Source organism: Artemia franciscana, unplaced genomic scaffold (assembly GCF_032884065.1).
Source record: "Artemia franciscana unplaced genomic scaffold, ASM3288406v1 Scaffold_3360, whole genome shotgun sequence".
Classification (NCBI taxonomy): domain Eukaryota; kingdom Metazoa; phylum Arthropoda; class Branchiopoda; order Anostraca; family Artemiidae; genus Artemia; species Artemia franciscana.
The window spans coordinates 26,660-47,139 of record NW_027064005.1 but is presented as its reverse complement, the minus strand read 5'-3'; the positions used below and the strand labels follow the sequence as shown (position 1 = coordinate 47,139).

At 33.9% G+C, this 20,480-nt stretch overlaps 1 protein-coding gene across 1 annotated transcript; it reads right to left on the bottom strand.

Annotated features, from left to right (window-relative positions):
- Nucleotides 1-16,079: 16,079 nt before the first annotated feature.
- LOC136043162 (alpha-(1,3)-fucosyltransferase C-like) lies at nt 16,080-17,423 on the bottom strand. The gene has a single exon (XM_065728091.1). The coding sequence runs from the start codon at nt 17,419-17,421 to the stop codon at nt 16,186-16,188; it is 1,236 nt and encodes a 411-aa protein (XP_065584163.1). The 5' UTR covers nt 17,422-17,423; the 3' UTR covers nt 16,080-16,185.
- Nucleotides 17,424-20,480: the final 3,057 nt, after the last annotated feature.

Sequence of the window (20,480 nt, the reverse complement as noted above, 5' to 3'; positions counted from 1 at the left end):
TAAAAAAAAGGAAAAAACTGAAAAATAAGAGAAAAAGAAAACTAAAAAAATATTAATAAATATAAAAAATATAAATATAAATATAATATAAATTAGCAATCAACAAAGCACCGAGACACAAAGACGACCGGGACACAGGGAGTATAAATGACGACCAGGACATAAGTAAAAAAAAAACTAAAAAACTAAAAAAATGGTAAAAACTACAAAAAAACTAAAAACTAATAAAAAAACTCAAAAATATAAAAATCTAAATAAACTAAAAAAGAAAAAAAAGAAAAAAGGAAAAAAATAAAGAAGAAAAACAAAACTAAAAAACGAATGTATATACAGACCGGGACACCGGGATACAAATGACGACCGGGACACAGGGAATATAAATGACGACCGGGACACAGGGACACAACTACAATGGGGACGCCGGGGGGCACAGGGGGATATAAATGACGACCGGGACACCGGGACACAAGGAATATAAATGACGCCCGGGACACTCAAAGAGAAATCACAGACTGGAACACCGGGACACAAATGACGACCGGGACACAGGGAATATAAATGACGACCGGGACACAGGGACATAACTACAAAGGGGACGCCGGGGTGCACAGGGGGATATATAAATGACGATGGCGACTCAGGGAATGGTCGATTAGCAATCACCATCAACAAAGCTCAAGGGCAATCATTAGAATCATGAGGTATAGATCTGAATACGGATTGTTTTCCCATGGACCATTATATCTTGCATGTTCAAGAGTCGGTGAACCTGACAATCTATTTATATGCAAAGACAATGGGACAGCAAAGAATGTTGTATATTCGCAAGTTTTACGTAGTTAAAAACATATATATATATACTCAGGGAATGGTCGATTAGCAATCATCATCAACAAAGCTCAAGGGCAATCATTAGAATCATGAGGTATAGATCTGAATACGGATTGTTTTCCCATGGACCATTATATGTTGAATGTTCAAGAGTCGGTAAACCTGACAATCTATTTATATGCACAGAGAATGGGACAGCAAAGAATGTTGTATATTCGCAAGTTTTACGTAGTTAAAAACATATATATATATATATATATATATATATATATATATATATATATATATATATATATATATATATATATATATATATATATATATATATATATATATATATCTATATTCACAGGTGGGACATAGGGACACAACTACAATGGCGCGTAACTAATATGGCGCGTAACGACTTACGCGCGCGGGGGGGCTTGGGGTGGCGCGAAGCGCCCCCACCAACTAGGTGTTGGGGTGGCGCGAAGCGCCACCCCAACAGCTAGAATATATATAAAAATAAGTTGTCTGTCTGTGTGTCTGTCTGTGGATCAGGTGACGTCATGTTTCTGTGTTGACTGACGTCATGAAATTAGTTGTCGTCATTTTTGCTTTGACGGTGACGTCAGTCAAGATATTTAAGACATATGTTCACGTAGAAATCTATTAATGTTTAAGTTTACAATGACTGATGAACTTACCATGGCAAAAGCCGATGAAGATGCTCAAAGAGTCTATGCCAAAAAACTTGCTGCTTATAGAGAAAGTCAGAAAAGAAAGCGTGCCGAGGAATCAAAAGAACAGCAAGGAAACAGGCTTGAGGCTAATAGAGAAAGAAAGAACAGAAAGCGTGCCGAGGAATCAAAAGAACAGCAAGGAAACAGGCTTGAGGCTGATAGAGAAAGAAAGAACAGAAAGCGTGCCGAGGAATCAAAAGAACAGCAAGGAAAAAGGCTTGAGGCTGATAGAGAAAAAAAGAACAGAAAGCGTGCCGAGGAACTACCAGAGCAACGCGGAAGCAGACTTGCTGCTAAAAGAGAAAGTGAAAAAAGAAGGCGTGCCGAGGAATTACAAGAACAGCAAGATATCAGGCTTGCTGCTGATAGAGAAAGTAAGAAAAGATAGCGTGCCGAGGAATCACAAGAACAGCAAGAAATCAGGCTTGCTGCTGATAGAGAAAGTAAGAAAAGAAAGCGTGCCGAGGACTCAGAGCAACCTGAAAGTTATCGCCTGGCATTCAGGTACAACCCAGTCGATGATTATAGCTTGAGTAGATGTGTTCAAATCGGGACAATGTCTAAAATTTGTCCCTATTGCAAGGCCTTGAAATTCAATGGTGAAACAATGGGAATGTGTTGCGCCTCAGGAAAAGTTAAACTTCCTCTATTGGCTGCACCACCAGAGCCATTGAAGACAAATGAATGCTTGCCTGAAAAATTCTAATTGATGGGCACACGTAAAAATATTAAAATTAACTACAAATATGCGTGTCCGATTGCAAAACGATGACTCTGGTCAAACAGTTTCAGATCAATTGCTGACTATTGGAAACGGAAAGCTCCAAGTAGACTCAATTTCAGGACGTATACAACTACCTGCTGATTTCTGTAATTTAGTGACGTCCAAAAATGAATTGATTGAAAAAGTATTTCCGAATATTCTAAAAAATTATAAAAATAATAAATGGCTAAGTGAAAGAGCGATTCTCGCACCCAAAAATATAGACGTCCACGAAATCAACAATATTGTTTTGACCAAGATTCGAGACCAGGCAGTCCTTTACAAGTCAGTCGACACAGTTTTGGAACCAAATGAAGCGGTTAATTATCCATCTGAATTTTTAAATTCCATAGATCTTTCAGGGTTTCCACCACACGTGCTACAACTAAAAATAGGCGTACCAATAATACTTTTAAGAAATATAAACCCACCAAAGCTTTGCAATGGCACTCGACTTGCCGTAAAAAAAACAATGGAAAACCTAATAGAGGCCACAATCTTGACAGGGCCTTTTGAGGGTGAGGCTGTTCTTATTCCTCGCATTCCCATGATTCCAACGGATCTGCCTTTTCAATTTAAAAGATTGCAATTCCCAATTCGATTAGCATTTGCAATCACCATTAACAAAGCTCAAGGTCAATCATTAGAAAAATGTGGTATAGATCTTAATACTGATTGTTTTTCCCATGGACAATTGTACGTTGCATGTTCGAGGGTCGGTAAACCTGACAATCTATTTATATGCAGCGACAATTGGACAGCGAAGAATGTTGTATTTTGGCAAGTTTTACGCAGTTAATTTGTATTGTATCTATCTATCTATCTATCTATATAAAAACGAGTTGTGTGTATCCATGTTTGTTTGTTTGTAAAAAGAGCGTTTGCATATGATGTCATTATTAGTACATACGGCTTTGTATATGCAGAGACAATGGGAAAGCCAAGAATGTTGTATATCGCAATTTTTACGTAGTTTAACTCCTGCAGACGAAATGAATGCTTGCCTAAAAAATTGTAATTTATGGGCACACGTAAAAATATTAAAATTAACTACAAATATGCGTGTCCGATTGCAAAACGATGACTCTGGTCAAACAGTAGACTCAATTTCAGGACGTATACAACTACCTGCTGATTTCTGTAATTTAGTGACGTCCAAAAATGAATTGATTGAAAAAGTATTTCCGAATATTCTAAAAAATTATAAAGATAATAAATGGCTAAGTGAAAGAGCGATTCTCGCACCCAAAAATATAGACGTCCACGAAATCAACAATATTGTTTTGACCAAGATTCGAGACCAGGCAGTCCTTTACAAGTCAGTCGACACAGTTTTGGAACCAAATGAAGCGGTTAATTATCCATCTGAATTTTTAAATTCCATAGATCCTTCAGGGTTTCCACCACACGTGCTACAACTAAAAATAGGCGTACTAATAATACTTTTAAGAAATATCAACCCACCAAAGCTTTGCAATGGCACGCGACTTGCCGTAAAAAAAACAATGGAAAACCTAATAGAGACCACAATCTTGACAGGGCCTTATGAGGGTGCGGCTGTTCTTATTCCTCGCATTCCCATGATTCCAACGGATCTGCTTTTTCAATTTAAAAGATTGCAATTCCCAATTCGATTAGTATTTGCAATCACCATTAACAAAGCTCAAGGTCAATCATTAGAAAAATGTGGTATAGATCTTAATACTGATTGTTTTTCCCATGGACAATTGTACGTTGCATGTTCGAGGGTCGGTAAACCTGACAAGGTATTTATATGCAGCGACAATTGGACAGCGAAGAATGTTGTATATTGGCAAGTTTTACGCAGTTAATTTGTATTGTATATATCTATCTATCTATCTATATAAAAACGAGTTGTGTGGATGCATGTTTGTTTGTTTGTAAAAAGAGCGTTTGCATATGACGTCATTATTAGTACATACGGCTTTGTATATGAACAGACAATGGGAAAGCCAAGAATGTTGTTTATTCGCAATTTTTACGTAGTTTGAAACACATATATAAATCTATCTATATTCACAGGTGGGACACAGGGACACAAATACAATGGCGCATAACTAATATGGCGCGTAACGACTTACGCGCGCGGGGGGGCTTGGGGGGCGCGAAGCGCCCCACCAACTAGGTGTTGGGGTGGCGCGAAGCGCCACCCTAACAGCTAGTATATATATATATATATATATATATATATATATATATATATATATATATATATATATATATATATATATATATATATATATATATATATATATGGTCTTAACTACGTAAAACTTACGAATATACAACCTTCTTCGCTGTTCCATTGCCCTTTGCATATAAATAGATTGTCAGGTTTACTGACTATTGAACATGTAACATATAATTGTCCATGGGAAAAACAATCCGTATTCAGATCTATACCCCATAATTCTAATGATTGCCCTTGTGCTTTGTTGATGGTGATTGCTAATCGAACATTCCCTGTGTCGCCGTCGTCATTTACATATCCCCCCTTTGCTCCCTGGCGTCCCTGTTGTAGCTGTGTCCTGTGTCCCGGTCGTCATTTCTATTCCCTGTGTCCCGGTCGACATTTGTGTCCCGGTCTGCAATTTCTCTTTGAGTGTCCCGGTCGTCATTTATATTCCTTGTGTTCCGGTGTCCCGGTCTGTAACATACGACAATAGATCAATTGTGTTGTAACTTTGTTCACGATCCCATTCTACACATGTAGAAATAGAAGCAGTACGATTAGGGGAAGGCATTCCCAAATGCTTGAGAAGTTTATTTGCAATAGATAAGCTCAAATCTTCAATCATAGCTAAAATGCAGTTATAAATCTCTGTTGTAAAGTCCAAGGTGATATCTGACCTTTCTAGCCGTATTCGGTGGAGTATTGTCTCGGCCATTTGCGATTTGTAGTTCTCTTATAACTCTATAGGAGATGAAGGAGAGCAACTTTTGCCGGAAGATACGGTCTCTCGCATATTATTCATAATTTGCTATCAAACTTGTTTGATTCAACCAGCACATGGAAGAGGCAGTCAGGGGAATCTGAGTTTGTTGTTGCTGTTCAACTATTTCTTAAGCTTTATAGTTACACTTGCTTATTTTTTCATTGTTATCTGCTTGTCCTTCAGTTCACTTTCATGGAATTCACTTTTTAATAGAATGTCAGTCAATATTTTATTTCTACCTCTCAAACGGTTTCCCGTTGGAGCCCTTGGGAATAGTCTTAGCAATTCTGGAGAAACAAAACTTGAATTTTGGCAGGGAAATTCTTGGTATCTACATCTGGTGATTCCAAAGTAGATTCATCAATTAATCGGCCATATAAGAGTGGTCTACCAGTATTTAAAGAAGGAAAAAAGCCACTTCCGGGAAAACATGGTGATTGAAAAACACATACCGGTAGACGTGACTATTAAAATTATTTTTCAAGGGAAAATATTTAACAAATATGGGTCACAAAAAATCTCTACTACCTTGTAAGTCCAAATGTGTTTACCCAGATTCAGAAAAAGCCATTCATTCATCTTTTTTTGCGTTCGAGTTCCAACTAATTAGGCTCAAAGCCTCCAACATCTAAAGTTTGCATCTTGTTTGACCAGTGGGATCGGAAGGTAAGCGATTTTTTAAAACATTATGTTCAAAGAAGAACGCGATCAGTAATCACATGATCAAGGGCTATTCCTCAGTGTAGATTGAAAGTAGATGCGATTGAATTATAGGCTACTTGTAAACAAAAAAAAAGCTTATCTGAGGAGCCAAAACCGAAGAAGCAAATTGGTGGCAAAAACGTGTGAACCTTAAAAGCAACTAAACCTGCGTTGCCTGAGCAACGTGAAGTGTTGTGGCAACCTTTGTCCGGCTTCACCGAATGAAGTGTTGCGAGAGCAACACTTTGGTTTTGTTTCTTTGCTATCGGTTAAACGCTGAAGTTGTCAGGCTATCGAAGCTCTTAAAACATTATGTTCAAAGAAGAACGCGATCAGTAGTCACATGATCAAAGGCTATTCCTCAGTGTTGAAAAAACAACAATAACAAAAGAATATCGAAAGAAGGGACTAAATTGACTTTGCAGCCAGTTGAAATTTATCCTTTTCAATCGTAGACATCGTGACGGATCAAGACTTGGAATAATCTATATATATATATATATATATATATATATATATATATATATATATATATATATATATACTAGCTGTTGGGGTGGCGCTTCGCGCCACCCCAACACCTAGTTGGTGGGGGCGCTTCGCGCCCCCCCCAAGCCCCCCCGCGCGCGTAAGTCGTTACGCGCCATAATAGTTACGCGCCATTGTAGTTGTGTCCCTATGTCCCACCTGTGAATATAGATATATATATATATATATATGGTTTTAACTACGTAAAACTTGCGAATATACAACATTCTTTGCTGTCCCATTGTCTTTGCATATAAATAGATTGTCAGGTTATCCCCCTGTTTCCCCCGGTGTCCCCGTTGTAGTTGTGTCCCTGTGTCCCGGTCGTCATTTATATTCCCTGTGTCCCGGGTCCCGGTCATCATTTGTATCCCGGTGTCCCGGTCTGTATATACATTCGTTTTTTAGTTTTGTTTTTCTCCTTTATTTTTTTCCTTTTTTTTTCTTTTTTAGCTTATTTAGATTTTTAGATTTTTTAGTTTTTTTTATTAGTTTTTAGTTTTTATTTCTTTTTAGTTTTTTTGTCCCGGTCGTCATTTATATCCCCCTGTTTCCCCCGGTGTCCCCGTTGTAGTTGTGTCCCTGTGTCCCGGTCGTTATTTATATTCCCTGTGTCCCGGTCGTCATTTGTATCCCGGTGTACCGGTCTGTATATACATTCGTTTTTTAGTTTTGTTTTTCTCCTTTATTTTTTTCCTTTTTTTTCTTTTTTAGTTTATTTAGATTTTTAGATTTTTTAGTTTTTTTATTAGTTTTTAGTTTTTTTTTCTTTTTAGTTTTTTTGTAGTTTTTACCTTCTTTTTAGTTTTGTTAATTTTTTTTTTTACTTGTGTCCTGGTCGTCATTTATACTCCCTGTGTCCCGGTGCTTTGTTGATTGCTAATCGAACATTCCTTTTGTCCTGGTCGCTTTCTCTTTGAGTGTCGTCATTTATTTTTTTCTTTTTTAGTTCTTTTAGTTTTTACCTTTTTTAGTTTTTTTTTTAGTTTTTAGTTTTTTTAGTTTTTTACCTTTTTTTAGTTTTTTTAGTTTTTTAGCTTTTTTATTTTTTTATTAGTTTTTAGTTTTTTTGTAGTTTTTGCCTTTTTTTTTAGTTTTTTGTCCTGGTCGCTTTCTCTTTGAGTGTCGTCATTTATTAGTTTTTTCCTTTTTTTTTTAGTTTTTTATTGGTTTTTACCTTTATTTTAGCTTATTTTTCAGTTTTTTCCTTTTTTTTAGTTTTTTTTTTATTTTTTATTTTTTTTAGTTTTTTACCTTTTTTTAGTTTTTTTAGTTTTTTTAGTTTTTTAGCTTTTTTACTTTTTTTATTAGTTTTTAGTTTTTTTTTGTAGTTTTTGCCTTTTTTTAGTTTTTTCAGTTTTTTTTTTAGTTTTTTATTGGTTTTTACCTTTATAGTTTTTTTAGTTTTTTAGCTTTTTTATTTTTTTTATTAGTTTTTGGTTTTTTTGTAGTTTTTGCCTTTTTTTAGTTTTTTCAGTTTTGACGTCACCTAATCCAGTTTTTTCAGGTGACGTCACCTGACACATCCATCCACACATCCATCCACACATCCACAGACAGACAACTTATTTTTATATATATAGATATATATATATATATATATATATATATATATATATATATATATATATATATATATATATAGCTATCCGTAATTTTTCAGATCAAAATATCATAGATGACATTCTATTAATTATTATGAAACTGCCTCGTTGTTTTACGTTATCGTTTGTACCCGTTGCGTAAACACTTAATTCTAGTTTACAGTGAGCATGGGTAGGCTACACCAACTAACAAAAGTTAACGTCGGAACAAAAAGACATTTATGATACGATAATGCATTGTGTCGATAACAACGTTGGAGAAATTTTCTTTTTTTTGCCATTGTAAGTTCATCAGTCATTTTAAACTTAAACATTAATAGATTTCTACGTGAACATATATGTCTTAAATATCTTTAATAACGTCACCGTCATAGCAAAAATGACGACAACTAACTTCATGACGCCAGTCGACACAGAAACATGACGTCACCTGATCCACAGACAGACAACCTATTTTTATATATATAGATAGATATAATTCTAAAATTGTCAGGTAATTTTCTATTTTGAAATAAAAACTAAAAATTATTGATCAGACAACATAAATATTTTTTATATTTACATAATAGCTTTAGTGGTTCTGGACCGAAAACTAAATATGCTAATCAAATTGGGAATTGCAATCTTTTAGGTTGAAAAGGCAGATCCATTGGAATCATGAGAATGCGCGGAATAAGAAAAGCCTCACCCTCAAAAGGCCCTGTCAAGATTGTTGCCTCTATTACGTTATAACAGACATAACACGTCATTTGTGTCCCGGTGTGTAGTTTCGTTAGTCGACAAACATGACGTCAGACGACAAACAACTTCATGACGACATACAGCTCAATCCTTATAATGACGTCAGTCGACAAACATGACGTCAGTCGACACACAAACATGACGTCAGTCGACAGACAGACAAACAACTTATTTTTATATATATATCTATATATATAAAAATAAGTTGTCTGTCTGTGGATGTGTGGATGGATGTGTGGATGGATGTGTCAGGTGACGTCACCTGAAAAAACTGGATTAGGTGACGTCAAAACTGAAAAAACTAAAAAAAGGCAAAAACTACAAAAAAAACTAAAAACTAATAAAAAAAATAAAAAAGCTAAAAAACTAAAAAAACTATAAAGGTAAAAACCAATAAAAAACTAAAAAAAAAACTGAAAAAACTAAAAAAAGGCAAAAACTACAAAAAAAAACTAAAAACTAATAAAAAAAGTAAAAAAGCTAAAAAACTAAAAAAACTAAAAAAACTTAAAAAAAGGTAAAAAACTAAAAAAAATAAAAAATAAAAAAAAACTAAAAAAAAGGAAAAAACTGAAAAATAAGCTAAAATAAAGGTAAAAACCAATAAAAAACTAAAAAAAAAAAGGAAAAAACTAATAAATGACGACACTCAAAGAGAAAGCGACCAGGACAAAAAACTAAAAAAAAAGGCAAAAACTACAAAAAAACTAAAAACTAATAAAAAAAATAAAAAAGCTAAAAAACTAAAAAAACTAAAAAAAGGTAAAAAACTAAAAAAACTAAAAACTAAAAAAAAACTAAAAAAGGTAAAAACTAAAAGAACTAAAAAAGAAAAAAATAAATGACGACACTCAAAGAGAAAGCGACCAGGACAAAAGGAATGTTCGATTAGCAATCAACAAAGCACCGGGACACAGGGAGTATAAATGACGACCAGGACACAAGTAAAAAAAAAAATTAACAAAACTAAAAAGAAGGTAAAAACTACAAAAAAACTAAAAAGAAAAAAAAACTAAAAACTAATAAAAAAACTAAAAAATCTAAAAATCTAAATAAACTAAAAAAGAAAAAAAAAGGAAAAAAATAAAGGAGAAAAACAAAACTAAAAAACGAATGTATATACAGACCGGTACACCGGGATACAAATGACGACCGGGACACAGGGAATATAAATAACGACCGGGACACAGGGACACAACTACAACGGGGACACCGGGGGAAACAGGGGGATAACCTGACAATCTATTTATATGCAAAGACAATGGGACAGCAAAGAATGTTGTATATTCGCAAGTTTTACGTAGTTAAAACCATATATATATATATATATATCTATATTCACAGGTGGGACATAGGGACACAACTACAATGGCGCGTAACTATTATGGCGCGTAACGACTTACGCGCGCGGGGGGGCTTGGGGGGGGCGCGAAGCGCCCCCACCAACTAGGTGTTGGGGTGGCGCGAAGCGCCACCCCAACAGCTAGTAGATATATATATATATATATATATATATATATATATATATATATATATATATATATATATATATATATATATATATATATATATATATATATTTAACTACGTAAAACTTGCGAATATACAACATGCTTTGCTGTCCCATTGTCTTTGCATATAGATAGATTGTCAGGTTTAGCGACTCTTGAACATGCAACATAAAACGGTCCATGGGAAAACAATCCGTATTCAGATCTATACCTCATGATTCTAATGATTGCCCTTGAGCTTTGTTGATGGTGATTTCTAATCGACCATTCCCTTTGTTGCCGTCGTCATTTATATATCTCCTGTGCCCCCCGGCGTCCCCGTTGTAGTTGTGTCCCTGTTTCCCGGTCGTCATTTATATTCCCTGTGTCCCGGTCGTCATTTGTGTTCCGGTGTCCCAGTCTGTGATTTCTCTTTGAGTGTCCCGGGCATCATTTTTATTCCTTGTGTCCCGGTGTCCCGATCGTCATTTGTGTCCCGGTGTCCCGGTCTGTATATACATTCGTTTTTGAATTGGTCTTTTTAGTTTTTAGTTTTTTACCTTTTTTTAGTTATTTTAGTTATACCTCATGATTCTAATGATTGCTCTTGAGCTTTGTTGATGGTGATTGCTAATCGAACATTCCCTGTGTCCCCGTCGTCATTTATATATCCCCCTGTGCCCCCGGCGTCCCCGTTGTAGTTGTGTCCCCGTGTCCCGGTCGTCATTTCTATTCCCTGTGTCCCGGTCGTCATTTGTATTCCGGTCTGTATATACATTCGTTTTTGAAATGGTATATGATGAAATAAATTTTTGTATTTTTCTTCTTTTTTTCTTTTTAGTTTTTTTTTTTGTTTTTACTTTTTTTTAGTTTTTTTTTTATTTTTTTTTCTTTTTTTCTTTTTATTTTTTTTTAGTTTTTTAGTTTTGTTTTTCTCCCTTATTTTTCATTTTTTTCCTTTTTCTTTTTTTTCTTTTTTAGTTTTTTTTTTAGTTTTTTAGCTTTTTTAGTTTTTTATTAGTTTTTAGTTTTTTTTTCTTTTTAGTTTTTTTGAAGTTTTTACCTTTTTTTAGTTTTTTTAGCTTTTTTTACTTATGTCATTTATACTCTCTGTGTCCCGGTCGTCATTTGTTTCCCGGTGCTTTGTTGATGGTGATTGCTAATCGAACATTCCTTGTGTCCCGGTCGCTTTCTCTTTGAGTGTCCCGGTCGTCATTTATATTCCCTATGTGCCGGTGTCCCGGTCGTCATTTGTGTCCCGATGTCCCGGTCTGTAATTTCGTCAGTCGAAAACATGACGTCAGTCAACACACAAACATGACGTCACCCGACAGACAAACACACACACAGACAACTTATTTTTATATATATAGATAGATGTATAGATTGTTCCAAGTTTTCATCCGTCATGATGTCTACGATTGAAAAGGATAAAGTTCAACTGGCTGCAAAGCCAATTTAGTCCCTTCTTTCGATATTTTTTTGTTATTGTTGTTTTTTCAACGCTGAGGAATAGCCTATGATCATGTGATTATTGATCGCGTTCTTCTTTGAACATAACGTTTTAAAAGCTTCGATAGGCTGACAGCTTCAGCGTTTAACGGATAGCAAAGAAACTAAACCAATGTGTTGCTCTCGTAACACTTTATTCGGCGAAGCCAGACAAAGGTTGCAGCAACACTTCACGTTGGTCAGGCAACGGAGGTCTAGTTTTTACTAGTTTTGGGTTTAAAACAGAAATTTGATTTTCAAAATTTACTTGTTCATGATTATTTCAAATACGTTACACCTACTCACCTGCATAGAGCTGGACGATACTTATTATCAGCGATCATTGAAAATCAGCTATCGGGTCAAAGTATCTATTTTTTCTTTTTTTAGTGTTGATAATTTTGATTCCAATACAGAAAAAGCCCTCCTACCAGTTTTTTTATAAACCGCGAATCGAAGACAAAAATAGATAAATAATATAAATAACTAACATAAATTAATTACCATAAATATAAAGTAAATAAATATTCTTGGTTCTCCTCTATAATTTCTAATCCATCTGAAGATCTGTTTGAGACACTTACAGATCATGGATGGGAAGTGTTTGCGAAGACTGACATTTTTTAAGGTAGATTATTTTGTAAGCCACACTGGCCGTCAATAACAGAAGTAAAATTGAAGAACCGAAATTTGAGGATGGTTTCGAAGGCCAACCATAAAACGGGTCGACCAAAACGAATATTTCGGGAAAATTAAGTAATTTTGTAATTTTCTAGGACGGGGTGACAAAGTTGGAGTCACTTTTTCCAAATCAAGTGAAAATGACAGTAAAACTGAAAAATGAGCCATATATTACCATAAAGGCAAATATATACTAAAGGGATGCTTGGATTATGCAGGCTAATTATAGTTTAGACAAGATTTTTGAAGAAACTAAATTTCAGCTGGGGAGGGGGGCGAATTGGAGCTGGAAGGTGTGGGGAAAACTAGGGCATGGGGTGCAAACACGGATCTGGGGAGGGTAGTTGGTCTCCTGCTCCAGAGCAAATCAAGCCCCTGTTTCGGAAGGACAACCATTTAGAGTTCTTGAGATAGCAAATTCCGTTCGCTTACCTAGCAAATAAAATAATCTTGTCCAGCTCAGTTATTTATTTAGTATTGCGTGAGAACGACAGGTTTTTGCTAATCGGAAATCTCAATGAGTGGCTCGCTCTTGAAATTAGATCTTTTGACTTCTAAATCTTTAATACTTCTAATGATAAATTTTGTTTGTTTGACATTTTTGTTGAATCTCGGCGTTGTTTGTTTCTTAGATATTTGTTTTTAATTCTACCAATTTTGGTACTTGATTTTTCTGTGGCTTTTTTTTCTGTTGTTTGTTTTTTTTTCAAGCTATTTCGTTCAGACAATGTGAACGTGTTTCCTTACTACTTTCGCTTGTAACGTTGAAGAAAGGAGGTGATTGTGCTTCGGAATGTTCGTTTTTTCATTCAGTATTTTTATTGGCTTCCAAAAAACCATTGTCGATCTTTATTTTTTCCATTTTGTTTATATTTAATAAGGTTGTCAGTTAAAAAAAAAAAACGAACAAATAAAAAAAAAAAACAACTTGGATTCACATTTGAAAAGATGTGATATTTTTTGGTTGCAAGCTTAAGCTTCCTGTTTCTCTGTGCAATGTAGGCACCATTAAAATATTACTCACAAAGTTTCAAGACAAAGAAGTTATGCCTAAGTACCTTCACCGATGTTAAATTATTGACGCTTTTGGAAGTATGGTGACAAGTATCACCACCTGATAAACTAAGTTATTTTGAAGCATCGTATCAAGTATCGACATCCAAGAATTTTCAGTATCGACGAGCTTTACACCTATAACCATATTCAGGTGCATTCTCAGGCAAATAAAAGTTACCTCTTGAGTGCTTCCGTTTACATTTATTTCAAACCTGTCTGATTGATATCCAAAAATAAGTCGGTTTGCAGCATAACAAGATTTGCTATTTCCAAGGTTCAAGGTTCTTTTAATATAACCAATATATACAAAATATTAGGTAACTCAAGGCTGAGAGTATAGCTCGAATGCAATTGAGCTACGTTTAAGCAACACCAAATATGCACAAAAATTAAAAATAAATAGTTCTCTTAACCAATCTTGGCAGAAATAAATAAAAAACAAATCCCGTGCCGTACGACACCATTTCCATCCTCCGCGCACCATTTTGAGACACAATTAAATTTACAACTTAAAACCAAGTGAGTGGTAAGACATCTAGAGGCCTCATGGGCGAGCCCCGGAGACCAACCCAATACTTAAAAAAATAATAAACATCCTTATAAAAAAAACATTTTTCATATTATTTAGATTTATAACTTTCAATCAGCACTCTTTTCAACTTCCGTCTTATAGCATATATGCTTACATTAAAATCAATCTCATTTTTCAATCTTTCCCAATGTAGAGGAATCAAATACCTCAGGCAAAAACGCGACCTCTCTGTAACTACCTTAGGAGTCCGCACATTATATTTACCACGGGTTTCAACTTGTGAAGAAGAAGGAAAATAAATAAGACCCATCGATGCAAAATATCTGGGGAGCTTTTCTCGTTCAAGCTTAGTCTTAAACATAACACTTAAAAATTGAATACTTTGTCGAACAGGAAGAATATTATAAAGTGAAAAAAGGGTCTCTGTTGTGGATTTTAAGGGGAAGTTTGATGGCGATGGCAGAAAAGGTTTAAGGAAACGAACTGCTTATACTTTTGAATGTCACACTATAAGAAACTTATCTCTCTGATCTTCTATGCTATCAGCTTACAGAAAATGATTGTTTAAGGTATTGGGGGGCAAATAGATATTGTATGGGGAAAACTATATACTATCAAGATTCATACAAGAATCCTTTATCCCACCCTGAGCAGAAGTTTGAAAATCATGCTAAAACATTCAGCAGCTATACATAATGACTAAAATAAAACTTTGCGTTTTTCAATAATAGAATTCTCTTACAACTAAACCCTCAAAACATTCACTTCAATCTCAATCCTTAAAATGACGTCAGTTGACAAACATGACGTCAGTCGACACACAAACCTGACGTCAGTCGACAGACACACAAACAATTGAATTCTTTTACAACTAAACCCTCCTCAAAATATTCACCTCAGTCTTCCCAGTCATCAAAAAGCTGTTGTAATTGTGGGAATTGAGTGGTCTGAAAATCCTTGCCCTTATTGTTGAACTCCCAGAATTTATTTAAAAACATAGACATGGAAAACAATTAAGATTTTTGCAGAGGTAGTGCCCACTTTCAAAATAAAGTTCACTAGGTGGCTCGTGTTATGCGTGACGAAAGTGTATCAAGCATGGCAGAAACTGTACCAAGCGTGGTAGAACTCTGCGGTGCATGTGGCGTTCTGAGATGTATTCCAGGTGGTGGAGAGTGGGCACCCCTTGCTTTTTGTTTCCTTTAAGGTTCGTACTTCCTGTGAAAGACGGGATTTTGTGACAAGTCTAAAGATTTAACTTACACGGAAGGAACAAAATACTTATAGTTTACTGCTTGATTCTTTAGTTCTCGGTCTACCCATTCAGCCAGTCGAAGTCGTGACTTTTTCTAATTGAGTGTGATCTAAACTTGATTCAAAATGGAAAACAATTATCCAATTTTTTTATGTTTTCAACCATTTCTTTCGATCTAAAACAAAATACAGGAGCAAAGTTCAAAAACGTAACTTAGTGGATGAATAAAGCTAAACACGAATGATAAAATAACTGTCGCCATACATTGAAACTTCAAACCAAGAATGCATCCAGGATTTTTTTTTTGTCAGGGGAAGGGAGGGTACAAAAACTTTAAAAATGTATCTAAAATTTGTTTGTATTAATTTTATTTACTTTTTACGAGTCAAAAAACATTTCGGAGAGGGAGGGGGGGTTCAAAATATGTTTTTGAATTGAAGCCGGTCTGAACCGGCCGTCTGTTACACTATCTTTACCATTACACGTTATTATCGTTATAAAAGAAAACAACTAAAAAACTGAGAAAAACAAACAAAAAAACAAAAAAACAGAAAAAGCTAAAAAACAAAACTTATAAAGAAGAAAAAAACTAAAAAAGACAAAATATCTAAAAAAAATACAAAAACTTAAAAATTGAAAAAATAAAAAAAAATAAAAAAATAAGAAACAAAAAAAAGAAAAACGAGAAGGAAAACTAAAAACTAAAAAAGAAAAAAACAAAAAAGAAAAACCAATAAAGGAGAAAAAACTAAGAAATCAAGAAAAAAATAAAACTAAAAAAGGAGAAAAAAAATAAAAAAAACTTTAAAAAGTAAAAAACTGAAAAAAACTAAAAAGAAAAAGAATAAAAACTAAAAAAAACTAAAAAACAAAGAAGAAAAGGATAAAAACTAAAGAAAAAACAAAAAAGAAAAAAAACATAAAAAGAAAAACTATGTATTGTAAGAATACAAGGGAAAAAGAGAATCCATATATAGAAGCCTGCCACGTGATGAAGGCTGGACCCAGGTGGTGAAGCCGAATGAACTGGTGAATGGTGAAGAACTGGTCCTTTTCTACACTTACTACCATCTACCCACCACTTCTTAAAATCTTCATAAACTTTATTTTCACTATCAGTGTGCAATTTTTTACATAGCTTACAAAAAGGAGGCTCCATAATAAAATTCACATAGTAGTCCTCCTTCCACATCAAATATTTTTTATATTTACTAGGATCATTGCCAATTTCCTTTAAAATATTTGCCAGTTCCTCAGGACTATGGTTCATTGCGTTGATATATGAATTAGCGGGCAAAATTCTGTCATAATCTGCCGTACCATATACAACCGGTATAATATCATATTGAAGTACATTAAATAGCTTTTCAGTAACATAATCTTTACAAAGAGAGTTTTCAAAAGACAAGTAGAATTTGTAGTCCTTTTCGATCATTTCATAACACTGTTTCATTCGTGATTTTGGACATGAACTAGATCCACAATCTCCATAAATTTCAATTGGTATGTGTTTACTCAGTTCTTTCACGTAGTCTTCTCTGCCACTAGACGTAAAGCAGTTGCTAACCATCCAGGCTACCCAATTGTTCTTAGTAAAATTTTTGAATTGTTTTTTAATTCTTATCTCTCTCTTTTTTATTTCTCCATAAAATCGAATAATATCTGAATCGGTTCTATAGGTTATTGTCCAATTGAAAAAAAAATCATAACTTTTCTTAGCTATGCAGTTTTCTGGAGATTCCATCGAAAAGAACACGTATCTTTGGTGGGGCAATCGTACTGACCAGGCTTGAGATGGTTCGTTGAAAGTTGGAGCATGAAAAACAATCGCACTAGCCTCCAATAAGGATGAATGATCCTTAGTCAGATAACAATTAGTATATTCACAATTATTTTCCTTAAAAGGAGCATCTCCAAAGCCACCGAAATCATAGTCTTGCGAATCAAAAAAAGAGTTCCACAGAAGTATGATTTTTCTTGAATTCTGCTCGAGTTTCTTATCTTGAACTGGAGCTGCATGTGTAGTAAATATTAATACAGAAATAATTACCAGCTTAGAATCCATATTTGAATCTAAAATATACATGAAAAAAAATCTTAGTCTTAATAGCATATTTGGGCGTTGTAATGAATTACTTAAACAATAAAATAAAAAAAAATAAACAATTGTCTGGTATTTCTCTAGCTTCAATTTGAAGTGCAGGATTGTTACAAAGACACTATAAATATTTTTGCAGTTTACAAAATAAACTTAGGGATTCTAAATTCCAAACTGGATCAATATAAAAAGTTGAATAGCTTTAGAGATTTAGATTTCAGAGCTGAAATAAAATAAATTTTAAGGTTTTTAGTAGTTTTTTCAGTGTCAATTCAAACCGTAGTTGCTGTTGATCAAGGCTGCAGCGGTAGTTCCCTTGTTATCAAAGGGAATTAAACTTTAAATTTGACTGATTAGTAACTTGCACCACTTATCTTCATACCCTCTTTCCTGCATATATAGACTTCGTTAGCTCCCTAATACTTTGAGGTTCGCCTCTTACAATGCTAAGAAAGTAAAAGTTTTTTTTAAGTTTTTAACCAGGGCTATAAAATCCAGGTTGCAGTGGTAGCTAGCAACTAAGTAAGAGCCCATAGAAAAAACTAAAATAAACCATAGCTCCTAAAAATAAAGTCAGATCAAAACAAAAAGTAGACTGTAACAACCGCCTTTTGAAAAATCTATGCCTAGCAAACTTATCATTGCTTGACCTGGACAACAAGAAAAATATATTGGTGTGAAAATCCAGAGAAATGGCTAAAACCACGATATTCTACATATACATCACCTTTTTCTTTGTTTCTTCTCGTTTTTTCCCCTAAGCTAGATGGGTGGAAGAATATAGAAACCTTGATAATGGCTCATTAAAAGGAAATTGCTGCGTATGGAGCTTTTTTAATTAAAATAAAATGGTTTTTAAATTGAATAAGTTTCGACAAAAAACTTGCATTTTCATGTATAAGCTTGATGAATGACGTTATAATCGTATGTGCTATAACCATGGAAAACTTAATAAGTTAATGCATTTCTAAACAACTATACAACTTAAACATAAATACTCTTTGAAACATCAAGAAAGCTAGCACAGACAAATAAAACCATGAAAGAGCACAATTGAACACCCTAAATCTTAGGTTTCAAACGAAAATAATTCAAAATATTCTTGGAAGCACTAAAAAAGCTAATAGAGACAAGCTAAACAACAATTCAGGACTTGTAAACATCCTATTGAATATGTTAGAAGTGAAAATTTCCAAACTAAAATCGGAAACACCAATTACCAATTTTTGCTTTTTAAATGCACGTGAATGTTAAGTCATTTTCAAAAAAATGTCTTTTTATCAGTAATAACAGCTAAAGTATTGTCAGTCAAAAGGTACACATCCTGCCCATGACCCACCAAAATATTGTCGTGCTTTCACGGTGGGGAATGTGCCCCACGTTAAGACTCAGGTGGTTTAGAGTTTGAAAATCTTTCAAAACGGGAAAAATTATAAAAAGAAAACTGTTTATTCCTTAATTGCCACTGAGCAGTTTGGTTTCAGAATAATGTTTTATTATTCCAATGAAAATAGAAATATGAGAGGGCAATTAAAACGGAATGTTTGTTGTTTCAGTCAGTACCACCACAATAAACGAATAGTTTAAAGAATGTAAATAATTTCTTAGACCACACTGCTTTTCCATTTACGAAAAAAAATAATTGAAGAAAAAACGGGTTTAATTTCTTATAAAGCAGTGACAACAAAATAAAATAAAAACTACACTTTAGCTAACCAAAAAAATAAAAATACTCTGAATATTTCGGCCCCACGTCCGGGAGCCTTTTTCAACGGAAGAAAAAAAAACAACAAAAAAGGAGAAAATAACAACAATTTAAGACTATTTTTAAGACATTATAAAAATGCCACAACTAAACCAACATAAAAATATAAACAATCAAATATATAAGAAACAAAAACTCACATTTTAAAACAAACACTCCCGCAACTGACTATAACTTTAGAAAAACTGAAGTAATTGTTTATATTGGCACTTTCCTCTGCCACAATCAATGTATAAATGGGAATCTATTAAAAATGAAAAATATAAATACTTGCAACAATACGAAAAGAGGCCACACAACCCCAAATCCAACCAAAATCTTACAGGTTAATGAGACACAATTATGAATTATAAATTGAATGGATTTTTTCATTTGCTATTTTAGCTGCCATCCGTTGACTTCTTAAAGCATTGACCATGCTTTGACCTCCGTTCGCAAGGTTATTACTTGTTTCAGGACAATTATGCAATTCAATACTCATTGAAGTTTTTGACTGGTCTTTAATTAAACTGTTATAAATTGAATTTATTTTAAATTCCCCTTCATCTCTATTGATACTAATACCCCCCATAGATAATCTTTTTTATTTCTATAATTTCTCTGAAACTTTGTAAAAGTCCTACAGACTTATCAACAATTTTTGTCTGATCAAATAAAGTACTATGATGAGGAAAATTAAACACGTGATCCGCTATAGCGGATTCAAAAGTATCAGGTTTTTTATTCTGTCTTAGCGAGCAATCTATCGCATTTTTGTGTTGCTGTAGCCTATTTTTTAAATTCTGCTGTGTTCTACCTACATAAAATTTACCACAAGAGCATGGAATTCTGTATACCCCCTGTTGTATATTTCTTGGAACTTTATCTTTTCCGATATTTAGCCATGAGCTTATATTTTGTCCTGATTTAAAAGCTGTTTTTATATTATGGTTTTTTAATTCTTTCCTTAATTTCTGTGACAACCTTGGATATAAGGCAAAGTTATGTAATTTGGTTTTTGATTTGATCCATTTTCTTCTAATTTTACAGGTTCCAGTAACTTTTTTCTCCTTTTTTTCAATTATTTGAGAAATCATATTTTCGGGATATCCATTTCCTACTAGAATATCCTTAATAAAAATTATTTCACTACTAATATATTCTGGTGAAGCTAAATTTAACACTCTATCCACTAAAGAAATAACTACCCCCCTTTTTACTTGGATCGGGTGATTTGATTTACGTTGGTTTACGGTAAATTGAAAACACTAGTTTATTATTC

Coding starts and splice junctions, on each gene's coding strand:
- LOC136043162 (XM_065728091.1), bottom strand. CDS start 17,421: ATGGATTCTAAGCTGGTAATTATTTCTGTATTAATATTTACTACACAT.